This window comes from Mercenaria mercenaria, chromosome 1, assembly GCF_021730395.1.
Source record: "Mercenaria mercenaria strain notata chromosome 1, MADL_Memer_1, whole genome shotgun sequence".
NCBI classification, from domain to species: Eukaryota; Metazoa; Mollusca; class Bivalvia; order Venerida; family Veneridae; genus Mercenaria; species Mercenaria mercenaria.
In genome coordinates, this window is record NC_069361.1 from 45210892 (window position 1) to 45234588 (window position 23697).

Consider the following 23697-nt stretch of genomic DNA (forward strand, 5'->3'; position numbering starts at 1 on the left):
TGAAACAACATCATCATCTTCTTTCCTTAATTTTCTTAAACAGGGCTAGGCGTCGTGAACACGGTATTTAGTTACCGTTGTGTTAAATTCAACAGCAGAAAGTAGCTCGGCGTGACGTCATTTACCACACGCGAATGCTTTAACAAAAATGTACATGTTCGGTCATATTAGAATTACATTTATTTATACATACCCAATTAATAATAATTGTTTACCGTTAAATGTTGCTTTTATCTGGTCCCTTTATAAAAATGTAACTGTTTTTAATGTAAGCATTTTCCCCACCAAAAACAGACTAAATGCTTTTTAACTTCCCACATGTCATTCACATCATGAGATAATCTCACATGAAAAATTGCACTGTTACAACTTTCAGTCTTTTTTTAAGAAATGCCCACGTCAATTAAGAAATTTTGTTAAAGCATTACATGTAAGCAAGTTTCTAAATATTTTCGAAATCTGCAATTATATTTGTCATGTTGGGATGACCGCGCAACGTAAACAATATTGGATATTTCTTTTACATCATACAGATGAATGACGTTAAAAAATTACTTATAGACATTCAGATATGTAGTACTAATTTTAACTTAGAATCTCACAAAGCTTTATTTTCAATAGCTGTATCTCCGGCCTCAATTTTTCCGCCTTCAGCTTTTTCAGGCTTTTCAAATTCCTGTATTCCTGTCTGAATGTAAAGGAAAATAGATAATTTTTAAAGTACACTTGCATCAATGCGCTGTATTATTCTATATATTATTTTGGCATTTGCACCATGTGACATTATATTTTATTTTCATTTATTATGTAAATTTACATGCTGCATCCGAACACATATTTGGATTGGATATTACAAGTAAACTAAACAATACAATAGGAGCACTGTAACCCCTTGTTTCGTGACCTCCAAAAAAACCCACCTACTCTGTATGAGTGCTCACGATGATATCCTCAGCGTTATTTAATTTCACCTGGGCATAAAAATTATGACGTCACGCTCATTACGGAGGTAGCCGAACAGTAAAATGGGAGGATCTAACGTCGGCGATTTAGACTATTTTTAACTATAACAGATGCAATTCATCCCGATATGTTGCTAAATATTCAAAGATTACTATTAACATTATGCAAATTAAATAATATCGTACGCAATCATTAGAAATTGGCCACAAAACATATACTAAGCCGCGGACATTTCTTCGGGTCTCCGAGCAAATGTGATTAAACTCTGGACGGCGAATCGTTCGTTTCCGTAAATGAAGCATGTGCGTATAACAATGCAAGCACACAGGACAATTCTACCTCATGGTAATTATTTGCGATTTATATAACATTAAAAATGGGAGTTTGCAGTACTCTGTATCATGAATTCAGATGTATAAATCATACACACACAATAGAAACTGTTACAAAGTATCAAGGATCGGGTGTCGAATGTCAAAATGTGTAACACTATCCCCCGTTTTCAAAACATTTCGTCCTCGAAAAGAAGTGAATAAGTAACTTTAAAAGAGATTCGACTCCGACCTTGTACCACATACTAAAAAAAAATCAGCATGACACAACTTTTGGAACGCACCTGTACATATCGATCGTTACAATATTTGACCTTTATAAGTGTTCATTCCTTTTTACATTTATCTAATTTTTAACAATGTTTTAGAGATACAATAATGTTCCTTTGCTAAAAAATAAGAAATTTTGGAAAATACAAAAAACGTGTATCTAATAATAACGGTTCGTAAAACTTCGAAAATTTCCGTAATCGAGCCTCATTTTGAAAAGACACATGGCAGTTGCAGATTGCACAAACAGGAATGCTAAATAAATCTCAAAATATGGATAATTTATGAAGAGTTGGATAAAATCACTTAGCAGAAAGGTAAATGACCTGATAAGTAAGACTTTCAGTAAAAGGTGATAGGTTGGCATTACGTGTAAATGTGAAAAAATACCAAAACAATGAACAATAGTTACGTCTCGCAATAATCAGTGACTAGAATAAAAAACTGTTTAAATACTTAAATTTCTAAATTTACAGTTAAAAGAAAACAAACAAAAAAAACCACCTGTAATGTAACCATTTTGAGTTCATTAATATTATTTAACATGAATATATATATTTATTATTTAATTATTTTTTTAGATAACGATACGGTAGAGGAGGAGTTGCACATCCTCTCCGCCCACAGACGTTCAAAATCCCTGCCATAGTCTATACAGACAAACTGATCTTCCTGTTCCCTCTGGCATAATCTTCTCTCCAGATCGGCAGCCTTCTCGCGCTCCTTGACCAAGTCTGTGGCTAAAACATCGTTGATTCGACGTTGCTCAGCTTGTGCGAGAATCCACTTGTGGTCCTCTTCCTCCACAACAGGCCCGGCAGAAACAACATCGTCTGCCATAAACTCCGGCAGATCATCGAAGTAATCTAGGTCGCCGACCTCATAACGTAGTGCCATCTCAAGAATGTCCGGCTTGGAAACCTCAACAGGTGGTGGTATGGCACTCGGGAGGTGGAGGCGGTTGTGTGCACTGGCTCTGTGCAGGCGGTGGAGGCTGTGTGGAACTCTGGTTCTGCACCTCCATGAAATTGGACGACCAGTCGAGTGAAATAGAGTGGACCTTAATCATGAAGTTACTAGTCATGCTCTCCTTCTTAACTAGGTGTGTCCTCGAGGTGCCGGCGGAGTGATGCCCCAGACAACAAAACTGGCAGCTGTACAACTTGGAATGCGCTGCATAGAAGTGGCGCTTCCGCTGGCTGGTCAGCAACACTCTTGGGCAAAGTTTACATCTGAAGAACTTCATCTCGGCCTGAAAAATAGGAGACCCGGTTTCAGCAAACCTGCCGAGCACCACACATGTGAGTATTTAGACAGTTTTTATGTAAATGATATTCTGTACAATTGTTACCCTTCCCAGCTTAATAATTTTACCATAATATTGAATTAAACTGAAACATTTTCCCCAATTTAGAGAGAATATTCATTTAGAAAAGCAAATGACAGTGTAACCGTTGAATAACAGAGGTTCATTCCCGAGAAAACAGTGTTTTTAAATCAACTACAGCAATACCTTCTGAAAAACAATAATAGTATAGACGTATCTTAAGACTTCATCATATTTCGGGTGAAGATTCTTACTTCTTTCATTAATTGTGTCTAAAATTTATTACGCATCAAAACACACTGGAAGTTCAGAACAATATTTGCCATTGTGAAAATAAAAAAAAAATACAACATTATATGTGTTAGTACACTCAATATGTCTATTTCACGCTCTAACAATGACTCCCCTGACAAAACCTGGTCATAGGATGAATAGTGTACAGATATATTTTATGAACTCCCAGTCACCATACAGAGTTCAAACTAACATATTAAAAAAATTGATAAACTGATAAACAGCTATATTCCACATTGCATTTTTATAGCATCTTTTAATGGCTATTTTTTTTGTATAGCATCTTTTAGTGCCTTTTTTTACTTTTTATAGCATCTTTTATATGCAACTTAGCCAGGCTAGTGCTAGATACAGGTATACAGCGTTACTACCTTTAATGAAATGCCAATTTTACATATCAATATATATTAACAAAGAAAAAGAAACTGCAAACATGTTATAACACGAACCTGACTACTGTGGAAACAGACAATACTTTTATTGTCATGATAAAATATAACATTTTGTATTATCATAATATGCATTGTATTTTTAAAAGTAACATCCCTATATAACTATGTTTCCATTTGCATCAGTATTTATATGGATGGCTGATTTTCAAAAATATATCTCACAATAAATTTATTAATGAATAATAATTAATTTACAGTTTCCTGAAATTTACACACAAACACAAAAAAACAACATTAGCCATTTTATTCTTCAGAAACATCAAAGATATGGAAGTTGTCTCCATGCCGGAAACCCTTAATTAGCATAATTCAGTGGTAAGTGTTTTGATAATATCCAACAAAAAATATATAGATATACATATTTTTTTTAAAATATATATCATAGATTATCTGCTGTATTTCAGTATTTTCATAGGTAATACAAAATACAATTTTGTACAACAAGATAGAAGATAAACAAATCATACCCGCATTGGAAATGCGGCTTAAAATTACAGTGTTAGATACACGTCCATGTTTTACTGTGTCAGTAGCTGAAACATTTTACAATTGTGATTTAACATTTTCTACCCACGGTGCAACTTCTCTGGAAGTAAATTGTTTCAGATTATTATGATGTATAACCATTTCCTTTCTTTGATTTTTAATCCTGAAAGTTACAGGGGTGATGATTTCTGTCACAACATAAGATCCATCCAATATGGGTGCAAGTTTTTTTTCTGGGGACAGATATCTGTAAACTAAATCTCCAATATTGTATTTAGTTTCCACAAGTCTCGTATCATAGTTACGTTTCTGAGTATCAGCAGTATTCCTCAAACATTCACGAGTCATTTTGTATGAATCAGACAATTTTTCTTTCAGTTTTACCACAAAAGATGGTACATTCTCCGGTTCCTCTTCTGAAGGCAGGGTAAACATTACCGTGGCAGGTGTATTCACCTCTCGACCTAACATCAACAGATTTGGAGTAAACCCGGTAGCAGGATGCTTTGTGCTTCTGTATGCTGCAAGAATATAAGGTATTTTGTCATCCCAGTCATTTTGTTCCTCAGCATAGCACCTTGTCATTTGAATTAAAGATCGGTCAAATCTTTCTATGATCCCATTTCCTGGGGCGTGGTATTGGGAGTTCCGCGTTTTAGTAATTTCTAGAAGGCTACACACTGCCTTAAAAGAGGGCTGATTCGAATGCAGGTCCTTGATCTGTATGTACCTCTAAAGACGTTCCAAAACGCACAATGAATTCATTTACCATAACATTTGCACAAGTTTCGGCAGTTTGTGAAGCCGTCGGGAATGCGGCCATCCATCTAGTAAAATGTTCACCGATGACAATAATAAACCGGTTTTTATTCTTTGTCGTACGCAGTGGTCCGATAACATCTAAAGCTACTCTGTCCATCACGTTTTCAACACTATAACTTGAAAGTGGAGCTCGTGGTTTTCTAGCTGGCCCTTTTAGATTTTCCACATATTGTACAGGATTTCACAACAATTCTATATCTTCTGTCATACTAAACCATGAAAAATATTGTTTAATTTTTTCCTTCGTTTTTGGCATTGCCCTGCTATAGGGTTACTATGCGAATACAGCAAAACCTCGTTTCTAAAAATGTTTGGGACCAACAAGACTTTGTGTTCTACATTTTTAAATGATTTTTTCTTATACAGTACTCCATTTTCTTTGCAGATATTTTCTTGATTTAGCCAATATTTGCGAAGGGTAGGGCTATAAGCAGCCGCTTTATCTCTTTCTGGGGAGATATCAGAATCTAACCAGTTATGAACCTGACACAAATCATCATCTTCACGCTGGAATTGAGCAAATTCTCTAGGTGATATGCAGTCATCCAATTTGGCAACAAATTAACTTCCGAGCTTCCTTAGTTAGGTCTTGACTGATTACTACAAGAAGGGATGGCGCCATCTGTCACTGCGCATATGCGAGGAGGTTCTCCCAGGTCTCTCATATTGTCAATACAGTATTTAAAATCCTCCCAGTCTGTCTGGCATTCGACACAGTTTTCACTATTCAAAGCATGAGAACAGCGGGTAGGTTGGAAATCTTTGCGGCTTAAAGAAAAAAACAAAGACAAATATCAAACAGGGAATGCAACGTACCAAAATCGCAGCCTCCCCAAAACGAAACCTACAGCACGCAGACGTGGCTTAAAGAATCCGAATTTTGGTGTTTTGCACCAGGTCTGTGTATTATTTCATAATCGTATTGTGACATTACTTCAAGAAATCTAGCTAACTGTCCAGTAGGGTCCCTAAATCTAGCTAACCATCTTAAGAGATGCATCGTCGACAAGTAATTGAAACTTTTCTCCGAGTAAGTAATGACGGAACTGTCGTATGAAAACAACCGCTGCTAGTAATTCACGCCTTGTGACACTATACTTGACTTGTGCTTTGTCTAATTTCTTTGAGGCATAGGCTATCACCCTTTCCTGTCCGTCATGAATTTGACTAAGAACTCCGGCAATAGCAACATCAGAAGCGTCGGTAACTAGAATAAATTTTCCTTCTGATCTGGGGTAGGCTAATATCGGTGCATTACATACTTTATCCTTAAGTGTTTCAAAAACGATCTGACATTTGTCGTCCCATTTAAATGTTACGCCTTTGTGTAACAATTTTGTTAATGGTGCTGCTATATCACTGAAGCCCTTAATAAAGCGCCTATAATAATTTACTAGTCCATTGAATTGCATTAAAGCCTTGCAGTCCTCATGTTTTCGCCAGTTTTTAATGGTTTCTACCAATTTAGGATTGGGTCTGACTCCTTCTGCGGAAACGATATGTCCTAGAAAAATAACTGAATCTTGGAGGAGTTTGCACTTTGAAGGCTTAAGCTTAAGACCGGCTTCCTTGAGTCTTTCAAAAACTATATTGAGACGATCTAGATGACTATTTATAATTTTACTGAATATTATCAAGTCGTCTAGATAAATGAGTAGAATTTCCCACTGTAAACCTCGCATCACTAATTCCATGCATCGGTGGAAGGTGCTGCCCGAAGTTGCTAGTCACATAGGAAGTTTGCAATATTCATACAATAGAGAAAAGTGGAAACTTCACAGGTCGCTCAACACCACAAAAACGAAAATGTTGCAGGCTCGGTTTGATTGAGCCTGTTCATGGACGGTAGAGGAAATGCATGCTACCGTCCACGCCCTCTAGCCCCGAGTTGAGCAGAACTCAACATTTACACATGCTAAAAGTACAAAAAGCAATTTAGAGACATCCGCAGATGTATTCAAACGGCGGTGAACATGGAACCTTCAATGATACACGTGTTGAGGCGTGTAATTCCATGAAGAGAGGCGTTTGGTCCCCAGATAAAATAATGGGTTTGCCCCAAACGAGAAAACAATGGGCAGAACTAAACAAACTGGAATTTAGGAAGGGGATCCATATTTTTGTCCATATTTTGTCAAGATTGCAGTCATGTGTCTATCTTTCTCATCTACTTCAATTTGAAAATAGCCTTACATACAGTCTACTACGGAAAAAACTTTCGCTGAACCTAAACTATCTAGACAGTCATCCACTCGTGGAATAGGATAACTATCACGAACTATATTTTCATTAAGGCCCCTATAATCACAGCACCACCTAACTGTATTATCTGGTTTTCTCACTAGAACTACTGGAGCAGCCCAGGCCGACTTTGATGGTGTTATAATGCCTGCGTCTATCTGATCCTGAAGATATTGTTTCTCCTCGCCCTCAAATGCTCTAGGGGTTCTTCTAATGGTGAACCTAACAGGTGTAGCATCCTTAGTATCTATACAATGTTTAACAACAGTACATGTACCTAGGTGTAGCTTATGTCTCGCAAATGCCGAAGAATTGTCATTTAACATTTTAGGAAGCTTTGCTTTTTGTATTTCATCCAGTTTAGTAGATGACCTTTCAAAAAGATCATGAAGATGATCAGGAATAACATAAGAGGGAGGTTTCTCCTGTTGCTCCGTGGAAACTTTTCTTAATATAAACTCATCTTGTTCCATTTCAGACTTGGAGCATTCTAACCCAGGAACACTGGAAATATCTTGTACTGGATGAAGTTCACCGAGAAGATAACCTTTCTTCAACCGGATCGGTCCATCCGAAAAATTCATCAGTCTGACAGGTACATCAGTAGTTTTGTTAAAGATTACTGTTCTAGAAACAAGCATGTCCCTTTTGTCCTCAGAAGTAGGTTCTACCAAAGAAAACTGTGCTACATCTGTATTAAGTATTTCAGGCTTTCCTCCAACTATCATCTCTGAATATGCCGGTACAGTGAAACTCCTTCTTACTACAACCCTCTCAACTTGTCCACTTTTCCTTTCTACTTTTTATTAGCTCACCTGTCACAAAGTGATAAGGTGAGCTTTTGTGATCGCGCGGTGTCCGTCGTCAGTCCGTGCGTGCGTCCGTAAACTTTTGCTTGTGACCTCTCTAGAGGCCATATATTTCACAAGATCTTCATGAAAATTGGTCAGAACGTTCACCTTGATGATATCTAGGTCAAGTTCGAAACTCGGTCACGTGCCATCAAAAACTAGGTCAGTAGGTCAAATAATAGAAAAACCTTGTGACCTCTCTAAAGGCCATATTTTTCATGGGATCTGTATGAAAATAGGTCTGAATGTTCATCTTGATGATATCTAGATCAAGTTTGAAACTGGGTCACGTGCTGTCAAAAACTAGGTCAGTAGGTCTAAAAAATGAAAAACCTTGTGACCTCTCTAGAGGCCATATATTTCATGACATCTTCATGAAAATTGGTCAGAACGTTTACCTTAATGATATCTAGGTCAAGTTCGAAAGGGGTCACGTGCCTTCAAAAACTAGGTCAGTAGGTCAAATAATAGAAAAACCTTGTGACCTCTCTAGAGGCCATATTTTTCATGGGATCTGTATGAAAATTAATCCGAATGTTCATCTTGATGATATCTAGGTCAAGTTCGAAAGTGGATTACGTGTCTTTAAAAACTAGGTCAGTAGGTCAAATAATAGAAAAACTTTGTGACCTCTCTAAAGGCCATATTTTTCATTGGAACTGTATGAAAATTGGTCTGAATGTTCATCTTGATGATCTCTAGGTCAAGTTTGAAACAGGGTCATGTGCGGTAAAAAACTAGGTCAGTAGGTCTAAAAATAGAAAAACCTTGTGACCTCTCTAGAGGCCATACTTGTGAATGGATCTCCATAAAAATTGGCCAGAATGTTCACCTTGATGATATCTAGGTCAAATTTGAAACTGGGTCACGTGCCATAAAAAAACTAGGTCAGAAGGTCAAATGATAAAAAAACATTGTGACTTCTCTAGAGGCCATACTTTTCATGGGATCTGTATGAAAGTTGGTCTGAATGTTCATCTTGATGTTATCTAGGTTAAGTTTGAAACTGGGTCAACTGCGGTCAAAAACTAGGTCAGTAGGTCTAAAATTATTTAAATCTTTTGACCTCTCTAGATGCCATATTTTTCAATGGATCTTCATGAAAATTGATCTGAATGTTCATCTTGATGATATCTAGATCAGTTTCGAAACTGGGTCACGTGCGGTCAAAAACTAGGTCAGTAGGTATAAAAATAGAAAAACCTTGTGACCTCTCTAGAGGCCATATTTTTCATGAGATCTTCATGAAAATTAGTGAGAATATTCACCTTGATGATATCTAGGTAAAGTTCAAAACAGGGTCACGTACCTTCGAAAACTAGGTCCATTGGTCAAATAATAGAAAAACCTTGTGACCTCTCTAGAGACCGTATTTTTCAATGGATCTTCATGAAAATTGGTCAGAATTTTTATCTTGATAATATCTAGTTCAAGTTCAAAACTGGGTCACATGAGCTCAAAAACTAGGTCACTATGTCAAATAATAGAAAAAACGACGTCATACTCAAAACTGGGTCATGTGAGAAGAGGTGAGCGATTCAGGACCATCATGGTCCTTGAGATCTATCTGTGCCCGTTCCATTGGCAAAGCGCAAAGCTTGAACATCGCTTCCCAACTCTTATCACACGTTTCCTTAACGAGATACATTTACTTCTACTTAAGACTGATACCTCAGCCCCACTGTCCACAACAGCATTAAATTCTTCCCCTTGCACCCTGATAGGCACGGTGACCTTCCGTGATGTCGCCCCTGCAGCGCATTCAAACCATCTGTACTCTTGTCGACACCTCTATTAAGCTGTCCGGCCAAACAACTAGAAAAACCATCCGTTAAATCCCTTGAAGACCCAGGAACTTTGGTATTGAGCCCGACCATAAGCTCCCCAAAACCCCCTGGACTCCTACATTCTGGCGTCTGGGCAGAGACCTGGTCTTCAGTCCCCACCCAGTCTAATTTAACGAACCCTTCCCTTTATCAGTAGCCACAACTGGACAATTATAACGATAATGACCCTTACCTCCACACCTATAGCAATGGTTACACCTAGATCCATAGGGGTTATTTTCTTGCATACACTTCTCGCATTGATTTTTTCGCCGTTGAGTCCTCCCTTTTTCATTCATCTCCTGAGACTCGAGTTTGCTTACCTGGGCTTTTAAAGTGTTAACTTCTCTTATTTTCTTCAAGTTTTGCAGATCTGACTTTGATATCTGCATTATTGTCAAACGACTCGTATAGTTCTATCATGGATGCTGCTTCAGTCACAGAAGTAGGTTTTAATTTATAGATATGGGCCGCCAACTCTCTATCCTTTAATACTCTTAACATATGTTCAATTGCTTATCCATTTAGCAGGTCAGCTGAAGCTCCAGGATACCCTCTCCCAATGTCGGTTTCAACTCGCATTGCATAAGTTTGTATATTTTCCCGCGGTGCTCTTCTTATACTATTTAATCTTGCTCTTCTTGTTTCTTTCAGAGTGTAGTCTCCAAAACGACGCTTCAGAGCTGACATCAGGGTCTCCAGATCCGCATCTATGGCATTAGGCAGCTCGGACGCAAACATCAGTGTCTCGTCTGGCAAGCTAAACCACAACTGCTCTAGCTTTTTACCGTGGTCTCAGTTACTCCTTTTAGCCATGAGCTGGAACTGAATCATAAATGCTTCAAACTTCGTTTTACCATCGTATGTTGGCAACCTAGGTTTCGGTTCATCCGGGAACTAAGGGGGGTTAAAGACACGTGGTAACTCTCCTCCCTGAGGAAATTGAAACGCATAGTACTAATGGCAGCAAACGGTGAAGATTGTACAATTTGTGTAGAAGTCCCGGGCACTAACACTGGTGAAGTAATACCGTGTCCTTCCATGGAACTCAGAAGTGTATTATCACAGTTATTCACAGTCGTGGGAATTGCTTTTGATCTCAATTCCATATTTTCAACAACAGTTTTTCTGTAACCATAAACATTGTTTTACTCTGATATACTGGACAGATAAAGTTATTTAATACACAATAATTAGAATTAAAGCAAAGTGATTAGTGAACATCAAGATAGATATCAATTTACAAGATTTTAGTCATTTTTCAGATTACCATATTTTACAGTGCAACCGCTGTTACCGGCACCTGACAAACAATTAAAAGAACTTAATGAATCCTCACAACCATCATTTTCAATACAGCTTAACTTTACAAAATTCAGTGATGTCGACTCTAAAGGGGTTGCACTGTAATTACCATATACAACCTTATTATACATTGGCATTGGCTAAAATGATATTTGCTTTTAAGACAGTAATGTACATAATACCGGTATTTCTTACTATCTTTAAATGAAAGTAGCAACATGGTATAATTGGACATTTGCATTCAAGTAGCAAGAATTATACATGTTACCTGACATAATAATCTTGGGGAAACGGATATTTTATAGTAAATTGGCCATCTCATAAAATATGTGACGGTTAAATTAACAACAGACCTAGACCATCAATTATTAACAAAGGCCGCATAAGGCAGCATCCCACTTTTTGGACACCAGTTTCGTGACCTCCAAAAAAAACACACATACTCTGTATGAGTGCTCACGATGATATCCTCAGCGTTATTTAATTTCACCCGGGCCTAAAATTATGACGTCACGCACATTACAGAGGTAACCGAACAGTAAAATGGGAGGAGCTAACGTCGGCGATTTAGACTATTTTAAATATATAACAAAATAACAGATGCAATTCATCCCGATATGTAGCTAAATATTCAAAGATTACTAATAACATTATGCAAATTAAATAATTTCGTACGCAATCATTAGAAATTGGCCACAAAACATATACGGAGCCGCGGACAATTCTTCGGGTCTCCGAGCAAATGTAAATAAGCTCGGGACGGCGAATCGTTCGTTTCCGTAAATGAAGCATGTGCGTATAACAATGCAAGCACACAGGACAATTCTACCTCATGGTAATTAGTTGCGATTTATTTAACATTAAAAATGGGAGTTTGCAGTACTCTGTATCATGAATTCAGATGTATAAATCATACACACAGAGAAGAAACTGTTGCAAAGTATCACGGATCGGGTGTCGAATGTCATAATATATAACACTTGCTCTTTATTACAAGCTGAAGGTCAGTAAGACCACTCCTCTTTTTTTATTCAATAGGTATATGCTTAGTTCTATTTGCATCCCCATTTGAATTTGCATTCTCCAAATTGTCATGTTTCAGATAAACCATTATCAGTTTTAGCCTATTGTTTCATAGACACTGTTTTAAGTATCTGTCAACTATAGTTCCGTAAGTGTAGGTTAAATACTGGGACAGTGCTGCTTTTGAGCGGTAATGCACATTGCAAGTGTGTTATTATCTTCTACAGCCTCTAGCACTCATCTATAGGCACCTCTCTCCCATATATTTACATATGTTAATGGCATGTTTACCTGTAATATAGTAAGAAAAGTATAGCATGCCATTATCATGTGCATTAGCATCTACAGACATAATTTCAATCTTTGTAGGCTAATAGGTTCAATTTTTCAGTGTTTTTTTTTCATTGCCATTTTGTTGATAATGCATATAAGCATGTAAACTACATCAAAGAAGTAGGACGTCCCCATAACTGGAGTGGTTTCCGGATATAACTATGTTTGACCATAAATCCTTGTATTTCTGTATGGTTACTTTGGATGAAGGTTGCTACGATGTAAATGAATGAGATGTTTGAATGTAACACTTCATTGCCCCCTACTTTGCCCTATTTGCCTATTCTGACTACAACATTCGCTACAAATACCTATATTGCGAGATAATGAGAAATGATACAACTAAGAAGAACTATATTACTCAATGTTAAATGCATACAACTTGTTCACCTGGAGGGGATTACTTTTATTTACAGTGTCCCGTGTCTTTGGAACATGGTGGGGGTAAAAGTGAGGTTGGGTGCGCACCATAAACCGGTTTAAGCTCCCCAGTGGTGTTTTTGCCACTGACCGTTCCAAGGCGGTGCCCCACTGTGTTCCTTTGTTTGTTCGTTTTGTCCTCTTGTGTTGGCTTTGTGTGTGTGTGCGTGTGTTTATGTTTGTGGTGTGCATGTCTGCGTGCTGTGGGTTTCGTTTTGGGGAGGCTGCGTTTTTGGTACGTGGCATTCCCTGTTTGATATTTGTCTTTGTTTTTTTGTTCCCAGGGACTGGCAGGGGCTCTCCCCGCCGGCGTAAAAATAATCATATCGTTATTACATGCATGTCTGACATGGGAATGATTAGTCTCTCTATTAAAGCTCATTTTCGGATCATTTACACTGATGTGCATCACCAGCTTTTCTTACATATAAACTGGCATATCTTAGTAGGTCCCCCCTCTCCCCAATAATCATGTCAGCAATAAATTATATAGGGGAACACTTTCAGTGATTGATATCTTTTAATTTGTGAATAAGGTAAAACAAACCAGCAGCTATGAACAATATCAGATTAGTAAAAGTAACCAATTAAATGTGCAATAAAAGTCCAATTCATGTTCTGGTCAAACTTCATTCCAAGGAGTAATAATTTCAAATTATTCACAAATCAAAACTGTATTTAGTATGTCCAAAGAAAATAAGTCCTCTCTTCAAAAATATTTCAACTCCACAATGTAAATGTAAATCCTTCAAAATTTAATGTTAAATGTCCAAACTGGTAATATTTCATTAATAAAATTTCAGGAGTTTTTTTCAATAATTTACTTTAGGTTTTACCCTGTCCTCGGACAGCTTGCTATTTAAAGTATCATGGACGGCTTCAGAAATGTCAAGTATCGCAAGGAATAAAAAGAACAAAAACAATCAAGACTTTAAAAATAATTGTTACTCCCTGTTTATCAGTATTGTGGAAGAACATTCAGGAACAACATAGAATATAAAAGAAAAAACTTATTGACATGTCTCAAAACTAGGTCAGTATTGTGGTTGAACATTCTGGATCAACACAGAATATAAACAACTAATTGACATGTCTCAAAACTAGGTCAGTAAACAATGAGATATCTATAAAACAAAGTCGTAAGGGGAATGATACATGCATAAAACAAATGTTAAAGTAAAATATCCGGATACTACCTCTCCAGATAGAAACTTTCTGTGTGTCATTGCCGATAGAGCTGGTGTCTCTAAGGTGGACAACACAATTGGCATATATAATGGAAATATGGCTATTCATAAGAAAAGGTCACATGACCCTTAAAACCAGAACGTCACATCTCAAGATGACGTCAGATAAGCACCTGGGGGCCACATGATATCCATATGACCGCACAAGGGTATCCATCTTGAGGTAGTTCTGCACGTTCAGATTGATTTTTTTCTACGATGTAGAATTTGATTTAAGTCTGATTTTTCAAAACTTCAGAATTTACTTAGACAAATTAGCAAATAAAAAAGTGGGTCGTGTGCTTGATTTTTTGCTAGACTGATTTGAAAAATTTGGACCTCACGCATTTTTTCATAATGGGAGTCAATGGGAAAATCATAACTTTAATAACATTTTCGCGAATAGAATTTTTTCTACAATGTAGATTTTTATGAAACACCTCACAGTTGTAAATAATCGTATGGCCTATAATGTGGTGAAATAGAACGTATAGGTCCGTGTGCTTATTTTTGATATATTTGAACATGATTAAAGTGTACCGCACATTTCACGCTAATTTTAAGACATTATTTTGATTTATTTAACGTGTCAGTTGCTTTAATATCATACTCTAGGCAGTGGAACTAAAAATACAAACTTCAAGTAGGAACTATCTATTTTAGAGATATGTGTAGTTATAATAACTGCATCAAAGTACGTAGACTGAAAAAAGTAATAAAATATCATTCTCTGAAAACAAAAATGTTATTTGAGCTGAAAAAAAATGATCATGGGTAAAATATTTGAAAAAAATGGAGACAACTCCTTTAAAACTTTATGGTAGGCTTAGGTGGCTATTGATCTAGTACCTCATGTAAACTATGCACTTTTTACCTCTAGGCAGGGAAAAAAGCATACATAACTGCCACAAGGGTTTGCAATTTGAATAGAAAACTGTGTAAAGATCAAATAAGTTAATGTCCTGGGGATAGTGTAACTTTTTCTGTGGGGAAATTTGTCAACAAACAGACGTGTTTTTTTTAAATAGTCAAAACCCACAGAATTTCACAAGGTTGAATATGTTGAAAAGGCTACTGCTGGAAAGAGAACAATCTCTACTACCCATATATATGTGTCAAAGTATGGGAAAAATATCTAGAAATATGAGAAAATCAAAGAAATCAATTTCAGTACTGTTAGATATATGACTGTCTTATCATGCATAGCATTTAACATAGATAGGTTACTTTTTCATTGCACTGTTATAAGATGGAACGGATTAGGATTAACAAACGGTGTTCACTCAACAATTTCATTATATAAACAGATTGTTTCCCTTGTGTAAAGAGGGCTTAGGATAAGTCTCTACATTCTTTAACTTTAGATAGATAGTAACAGTGCAATTTAATAAATTTACTCACATGTTGCTGCTAATTGATAAAATGATTTTCATTTCCGTACGCTGACTTTATTCTACGTTTTCCGGATAAATGACGTTACGCCATCACTTCCGGTTTATTAAACGTGCAGAATACCTCAACTTGATTAACTTCGAACAATTTCGTATGATTGCATAATGGAAATAAGCAGGATCCAGATAATGGCGGATATTAAGATAATTTAGAAGTTGTTTTTTAGTGATAATGGAATAATAAAAGGATGACAGGTACATTTTAGGATTGAAAGGCATTAATTTAAGCTACCGAAATGGTTTCCAGAGGAAATAAAGTGTCATAGTATTCGGACGAAATGAGCTACGTTGCATAAACTTTCACTTGATTATAGACAGGTCAACTTTCATTTTTATAATATTTGTACTTTTTTTCAAAATGACAATATGCGGTGTTTTAGGACTGAAATTTGGCGTCTAGAAATAACATAATTCTTAAGATTAAGATGTTTTAAGTAGACCCTTTTCTTTTTATGAAATCATGGGAATCATCTCATGTCAAGTCTCATAAGTTTTGGGCTTAAAATGCCACCCCGTCCCCTATAAAAAGTAAATAAGCAAACCTTGTCCAGTATTTAGTGAATTAATTATTATTATATTATAAATAAGCGCTTTAACGACTCGTCCCTCGTTCAAAATTCCCAAAACGTAATACCGTTTAGAATGTTCTCTTCGAAGCACAGAAAACACTGAGAAGTGTTCAACTTATTTTAGTGAATAATTGGAATTATAATACAAAATTGCGGTTTTAAGAAAACTATTTTGACAGATACTTGCGCCAATATCGCATACAAACTCTGTACGGTTGAAGTAACTTTGAAATCGTCCTTATCTTCATTGCCTGCATATCTGCATGTTTCAAAAGATCAAACTGAACACCAGAACATAACCTAATAGACATAGTAATAATAATAATAATGATAATAATAATAATAAACTGGCAACAATATTTCCAATCAATCAATGTTGCAATCTTTTCAATTTAATGTTTGCAACTTTTCAAAAAAAGTTCGAAAATACTTGTTACATAATGACCACTATGTAATCAAACTAGTTTTACTAACCAGCCAAGGGAACGACACAATTATGCTCCTTAACTTAAATTTAGATATGAGAGTCAATTAGGCTTTGCCTGACTGGCTGTTTAAGGTAGGTGGCTGCTTAATGTATTTAATTACTATAACAGGTTAAAGTATTTCCATTCAGCTTCTTTATACTTTTAAAAGCTAAAGGAAAACACATTTCTTTTCTCTTTTCAACCTTTTAAATAGAGTGGTCAAATAATACATTTGTCTCTTTATGTGTTCTTTTAAATGCTGAAGTACTAGGCCGCCCGCTTAGCTTATCTACAGATCGCGCGTTCGATCCCCTGGCGAGGCGTATGTGCTCCGTGAAGATCTGCTAAAAGACAGTGTGCTTCAAGTCATTTCGTCCTCCTCCTCAGATTCATTCAGAGAAGTTGGAAGTTAATTGCAGAGAATAGGTTAATCCAGGAACAACAGCGCCGTTACAGAACTGATAAACTGTTGAAAACGGCGCTCAACCCAAAGCAAAAACAAATGATGAACTGCACATGAGGTTTGACTCCATTATCTGCTCTGCAGTTGTCTTTGCTACGGACTGATAATGAACATATGGCCCAGATCTGGCAGAATTTTCTGGGATTATTTTAGGACAGCAAGAAAGTAACCAATATATTTAGCTGTAATTCTCATGATTTTATCTTGAAGGTTTTATTTGAAAAAAAACAAAACATGTTTCACTTTATTGCATGTTTCAATTTCTTCTCGTTGCAAGTTATGTATTTTATGCCAGATGGAAATTCGAGATTTTGCAGGAGGTTGGTATGGGTTGCAAATATGTAACGTCCGAAGCAGATCTGTTTCTGATGTATATAAATCAAACCACAATTACGACAAATATCTTTTTAAGATTCTTTTTTGTTAATTACTCGACAACCTGCAGGCATTCAGACGGGTTCTACATATTTTGTAAGATAGTATGTACAATCCAGTGCATGAATTCCGAGACTCTTGTAAATACATTCGGCTCTCCTTCGGACATACAGGTCCACGTTGTCAATGCCGGAATCCCAGCAAGCTCCCATTGATACTGACCCCTTCTTAGACATGAATAAGGACCACCAGAATCTCCCTTAAATAAAAAGAAATTAAACTCTTGATTAACAGTACTTGACAAGAAAATATCTGGTTCATATGTTTTATAATGCATCGTCTTTCTCATCAGATTAATGTAGGCATCTTCAGTTCTCGGTCATCTCAGTTATTTCGGACATGTGTCAAACATGACACCTTATTCACCTGTTTGCTGTTTTTCGGTTAAAGCAATAACTGAATATGCCAGTTACTTGAAAAAAAAGTCATTTATCTAATAAACATCTACATCCACTGATTAATCAGCTTGTAAAGTGTATGTCTTTGCTGAAAGAAGCTTGTATTACTAATGTCATGCACAGATCTTGGTAAGCATTACGACTCGGTTACTATAACTATATTACCTTTCCGTCTTATCTTCGAAATTTGAAACCCATGAATGAAAAACCATACGAAATAAACGTTCTGGCCAAAACCTCAAAATTAAACGATTCACAGAAAATTTAATAACAAGGTTCTTACAAAACAGACGCCTGTAGCTCCAGTTCCACCGCAGATATGAGTGTTTAATATATGATAAGGTCTTCGTCCGATCGCACATTCAGCATTGCTAGTAACCGGCAACCGTATCTCATTCAGTCTTGTAGCTTCTCCAGTGCCTGAAGAATTGAAAGATACTAGTGTTTGGCTACAAGTCACAGATCTGCAGCATCCGACTGTTTCTATGTTAACCAATGGCAAGACTTGGTCGCTAGCTGTATCATATTGGAGCCAGACGGCGTTTATACTAATCCAGCGTAAGTTTAACAATTATAACTAAAGAATAAAAGTAAATAGGTTACATTTAAGTTCGTTTCCTAGAAAAATGAACAGTATCAGTGTCTTATAAAACTCAGCCAATAAACTCAGAATGTTTGATGTACAAAACTAAAAACTAATTGTTGTTAAGCTATTACTTTTGTTTTATTATTATTGTTATTAGTATTATTATTATTATTATTATTTCAATAGGCGGCTTTCCAGTTTGTAAAGAATTGTCAAAAAAAAATCTATAAATGATTATACATTTTTATATGTAAAACTTCTATTATTCAAGATGTTTCCCCACCTCTCACAAAAATCTAAAGGAAAATACATACTGTTGCTTAAAGAATGAAAGAAGTGCAAACCTCTGGTTTCACCCCATCCTGTCGCCCAGCAGTCGTCTGCTGGTGTAAACACGGTACCGGGGTAAGGTAAGCAGATTGGGTAGATGAACATGTTGAATTTCACTGGATATGACAACTTCAATAAAGCGATATCGTTCACATAAGATAGTCTGCCAGGGTAGTTGGGATACTGAAACGAATATGTTGTGTATGGTAGTGTATATGGATTCATAAATGAATTATCAACTCATAGACGGTTTTGATAAATTTTCTAAAATAGATCAAGTGGAAAATCACAGGTCACCCAACATGACATAAACGAAAATGTTGCAGGCTCGGTTTGATAAGCCTGTTCTTGGACGGTAGTGGAAATGCAAGCTACCGTCCACGCACTCTAGCCCCGGGTTGAGCAGAACTAGACATTTACACATGTTATAAGTACCAGAATATAATTTAGAGACACCCGTAGATGTATTCATACGGCGGTGGATATGAAACAAGAGCTCTGGAAAGAGTGAGAATATATGCCTGAAGCCGTCGGAGGTCGAGCCATATACATCTAATCCAGATTAAAGCATCAGCTTATAACCAATTTGATCAGGCAGTACAAATAATATCACTCATTACTATTCATTGCTTTAAAATTTTGCGACTGAAACTAAATGTATTGATGTTAAAACAATTTACAATCTACAGGTAAATGATATCTATTATGCATATAAACCATCTTAACAGATTGGAGTTATGTTTAGAGTCCCCATCATTTTTTTTTCAAAACCTACCAGACAAGCTCCTAGACTATTTGATATTTAAGTTGTGAATATAGCCAGTACATATCCTAGGTTCAATATCGTAGTCTATGTTATCGCAGATTTTAGGGGTGTTATCAATTAATGTCAAATCTTGATCACATACTACCTGATAAAGATCAGTGGTTTATTGTCCCTGTATATGTTAACCACTGAAACCATCTGGAATCGTGAGTGTGTTCGGGTTTAACGTTTTTTAGTCATATAAGCGACGGTGTCTACTTGTAGCAGTGAGCACAATGCCCAACTTTATAGTGCTGCCTCACTGGAATATCTCGCTTTAGACACGTAATATGATATCCCACCGAGTCACATTATACTGACACCGGGCTGACCGGTCCTAGCATTATCCCCATAATGCTGAGCGCCAAACGAGGAGGCTACTATAGTACCATTTTTCACGTCTTGTGCTACCATTTGGAAGCATGTCTGCTACTCAAGTAGTCATTTCAGATGAAATATGCAAGAAAGTCTTGTCACTGTATTACTTGTTGCACAAGGAAAGCAATGAAAATTTTAAATGTGATTTTGTACATAACAGTCACCAAGATATCTTTACAAAACCAGCATTTTGGCAAACTTCACTACTATTTCTAAATGACTTAGAAACAGCTACTTTATTTTGTAGGATGTCAAGGAGAAATATAAATGTACTTCAAAAATATTTATGTACAAAAACTGGATATACGCCGACAAAAAATTTTAATTGATTTTTTGGTACATAAATATTTTTCAAATAATATAAAACTCAGTAATTTATCGATCCATGGTCCCTAAACTGCCATCCAAATCAAAACAGAAGTTCCTAAGTCATTAAGAAATGGTAGTGAAGTTTGCCAAAATCCCGGTTTTCAAAGATATCTTGGTGGCTGTTACATAATGGAAAACAGAGTTAAAATTCGGTAAAGGCAGGGGTGCTGTAATTGTGCAATGACAGTGATCATCCTGTGTCGGTCGTTCGTCGTTCTGTCGGTGTCAGCTTTTTTACTTAAACATCTCCTCTGAAACTACCGGTCAGAATTACACCAAACTTGGTCTGCAGTATTCTGGCAAGGTCTTCTTTCATTTGCTTTTATGGTTATGCTTGACTGATTTTAGGGACCACGAGAGCAATGAATAGAAACCCCTTTAAACGCTTTCTTCTCACGAATCATTTGATGGATCGTCACCAAACTTGGACTGTAGCATCATAGTAAGGTCTTATCAGTATTGTCATAAGAATCAGTTCTCTGAAAAAAAAATGTAAAGAGGACTGGCATTTGTCAGTATTAGGTATCGTGAAAGAGAAATTACAAAAATCTGAAACTTTGTGACAAATTCTTTATTGTCAATTTAGTAGGTAGCCCAAAGACTTACCTACCAGGCAGGAAAACGTGTAAACCCCCCATAAAAGCTATGCCAGAGATTTAGAAAAAAAATACCTGTTTTAAAGCAGTTGGTAAATGTAAGCATTTATTAACTTGAAAAGCATAAAACTGATGTATTTCTGTAAAGATATACCTCATTGTCAAATGTTTGATTTTTTAGCCAAAAGACCTTATACTGATCAACCATAGGTTTATTTTGGTATGGCTTAATTCAACAAAGGCAATAATTAAACATTAAAGCGGAGCTTGATTGATGTAAGATGTACATCAGTTAATGTTATATGTATGTACATTAACTTTATTGTTTATAACTTTATTGTAAATGTTTAAAACAGTAACTTTATGTGGTTATGATCAATCTACATCTCGACAATTATTACCTATTTTGTAATTTAGGTAAGTTCAGAGTATTAGCAACCATCAAATAATTCATTTGTTAAAAGAAATAGTTTTTTTTTTCATAAGTCTATACCTTTTGAATGTTCAAATAAAATTATTCTGTATTTTACAATTGCGTTACTTTCATTACTGTCCAAAACAACAACACAGTCATGCGCGCTCAAACACTCATTTCAATGCGCACTCACATACAACATGAATAATGTCATGCACACACATATACTTACTCTGAAGATTATCGCAGATCTGACCACTTCTCTACCACTTCTTCTTGTCAAATCATGCTCCCCAAGTATAACTCTTTCAATGAAGTTGTCACTGTGAAGCAAATATGTTACTTTCTTGCTTGAACCAGGGAACTGACGGTAACATGACTGATAACAAAACTAAGTCGAATTTTATACTGAGATATTTTCAGCACGTAAACATAGGCTTTAAGTAAGTCACACTAAAATCTTAATTAGTTTTGAATAAACTGGTTTCGTTTGAAAAGTGTACTCTTTTATTTTACTCTCTGCCATTTTTAGCGAACCAGTATGTGTAGAAAAAGAAAGTTTAAACTTCTGATATCTCGTCATATTTTCATTTCTTTTAATTAACAGAGTATACACTTTACAACAAGGCACTAGATATAACACGAGAATTAGAGTTACTTATAGTAAAGCGGAAGATATTTACAAAATGTATTTTCAACTTCGGTAAATAGAAAATTGCACCTCTAAAAACTATTCTAATGGAGGAAATAATCCAATAGCTGATATTTTTTCTTTGGTAAAAAAAAATGTCTCAGTGCAATTGGATAGTGAACTATATCTAATGCGCATGTCAACACAGATATAAAGCGATACCAGACCCATTTTCCTTTCATCAGGATTTAATTACTGACATTGAAAATCGTTATGTTCAGAAAAAGGAACATTTTTACACAGACTTGCAAATAGGCGCTTCTGCTACGATGCAAACATAGGAAAAAGAGATGCAAGTATTGCTGAACAGTCTTGTTTAGATAACAAATGAGCCGCACCATGAGAAAATCGTCATAGTGCGTTTGCGACCAGCATGGATCCTGAACAGACTGCACGGATGCGCAGGCTGGTCTGGATCCATGCGGGTCGCAAATGTACTATGTTGGTTTTCTCATGGTGCGGCTCAAATGTTCTGAATTTCGACAAAATATTGAAAGCTCTCCTCGTACTGGATATGAAAAACAAGCTCCAAAATATACTTGAATATTGCATACATATCTTAACAGACATGGTTACTGTTTTCAACTCGATAAATAAAGTTCTTTTCAATTACTAGCAAACTAGGGTACATTTATCTCAGTAAATCAGTTGACGCATGATGTAAAATTCGCCCTACCTACCTGGAATCGGTAAAGTTGCAGTGCGCGGATGTTAGTACCCACTGGTTGTTAATGAGAGATCCGCCGCACCAGTGGCCGCCATTTTTTTTAATGGAGACCTGCCAAGGCCAGGAATTTGGAATCGCCTCTCTTCCTCCAACAATAAAAACCCTAGATTCTGTTAACGGTTCTCCTGTCGCTGTGGACAATGTAGATATGTATCTTTGACCACATGACGAGGGCACTAAATTGAACAGAAAATGTAGATTGCAATAAAGAACTTTAACGCGAAATGAATAATTAAAGTACAAAAAGGTATTGTCCGCTTTCAGCGCAGTTCAAGTATGGAAGTTTGGTAAACATAACTAGACGAATAGAGGTATCCGTTTGTCTTTCCAAAATACCGAAATACACATTAAATTCGGTACAGATTTCTGTTAATACAGTCTAAAAGTTTCTTTACGTTCTCACGACAAAAAGAGTAAGTTATAAATAGAACTTTTACAAAAAATAAAAATAAAAAAAAAATAAAAATAATAAAACACTTACACACGAGCGAGGCAAGATCTAGTATGCTTTTAGGTTTGCCAGGCCAACCGTCACTGACTCCTGCAAATCCGTTGAAAGGAGGGATCCACCCTTTACCTCCAGGGTACCAACCAGGTACTATCGGATTCCATACTCCCCATTTGGCGTAAAAGCCAAAAACTTGTGTAAGAGTTCCAAACAAATAGACTAACACTAACATCTTGATTCTGTGAATGACTATGCATCTATCTGTTTGACTTTAATTATCTTATTAATTATTCCTCTTCTTGATGAGTGTAAGAAAGGATTTTATTGACAAGTTTGTGATTAGATAAACAATTTATTCGTACACAACAGCATATCATCTATCAATGTTGACAACCAAA

The 23697-nt window shown here is 36.3% G+C and overlaps 1 protein-coding gene and 1 long non-coding RNA gene across 2 annotated transcripts; one reads left to right on the forward strand and one right to left on the reverse strand.

Annotated features, from left to right (window-relative positions):
- The first annotated feature begins 1071 nt into the window (after positions 1-1071).
- LOC128557804 (uncharacterized) lies at positions 1072-11438 on the forward strand. Its single transcript, XR_008371410.1, has 5 exons — positions 1072-2866; positions 3893-3953; positions 4503-4660; positions 7666-7782; positions 10519-11438. It is a non-coding gene; the product is annotated as an uncharacterized LOC128557804 (long non-coding RNA).
- Positions 11439-17304: 5866 nt separating this feature from the next.
- On the reverse strand, positions 17305-23697 carry LOC123523040 (chymotrypsin B-like). The gene is made up of 6 exons (XM_045300632.2): positions 23333-23697; positions 22805-23027; positions 21666-21756; positions 18885-19053; positions 18238-18374; positions 17305-17755 (listed from the first exon to the last, which is right to left on the reverse strand). The coding sequence occupies exons 1-6, from the start codon at positions 23529-23531 to the stop codon at positions 17582-17584; spliced, it is 993 nt and encodes a 330-aa protein (XP_045156567.2). The 5' UTR covers positions 23532-23697; the 3' UTR covers positions 17305-17581.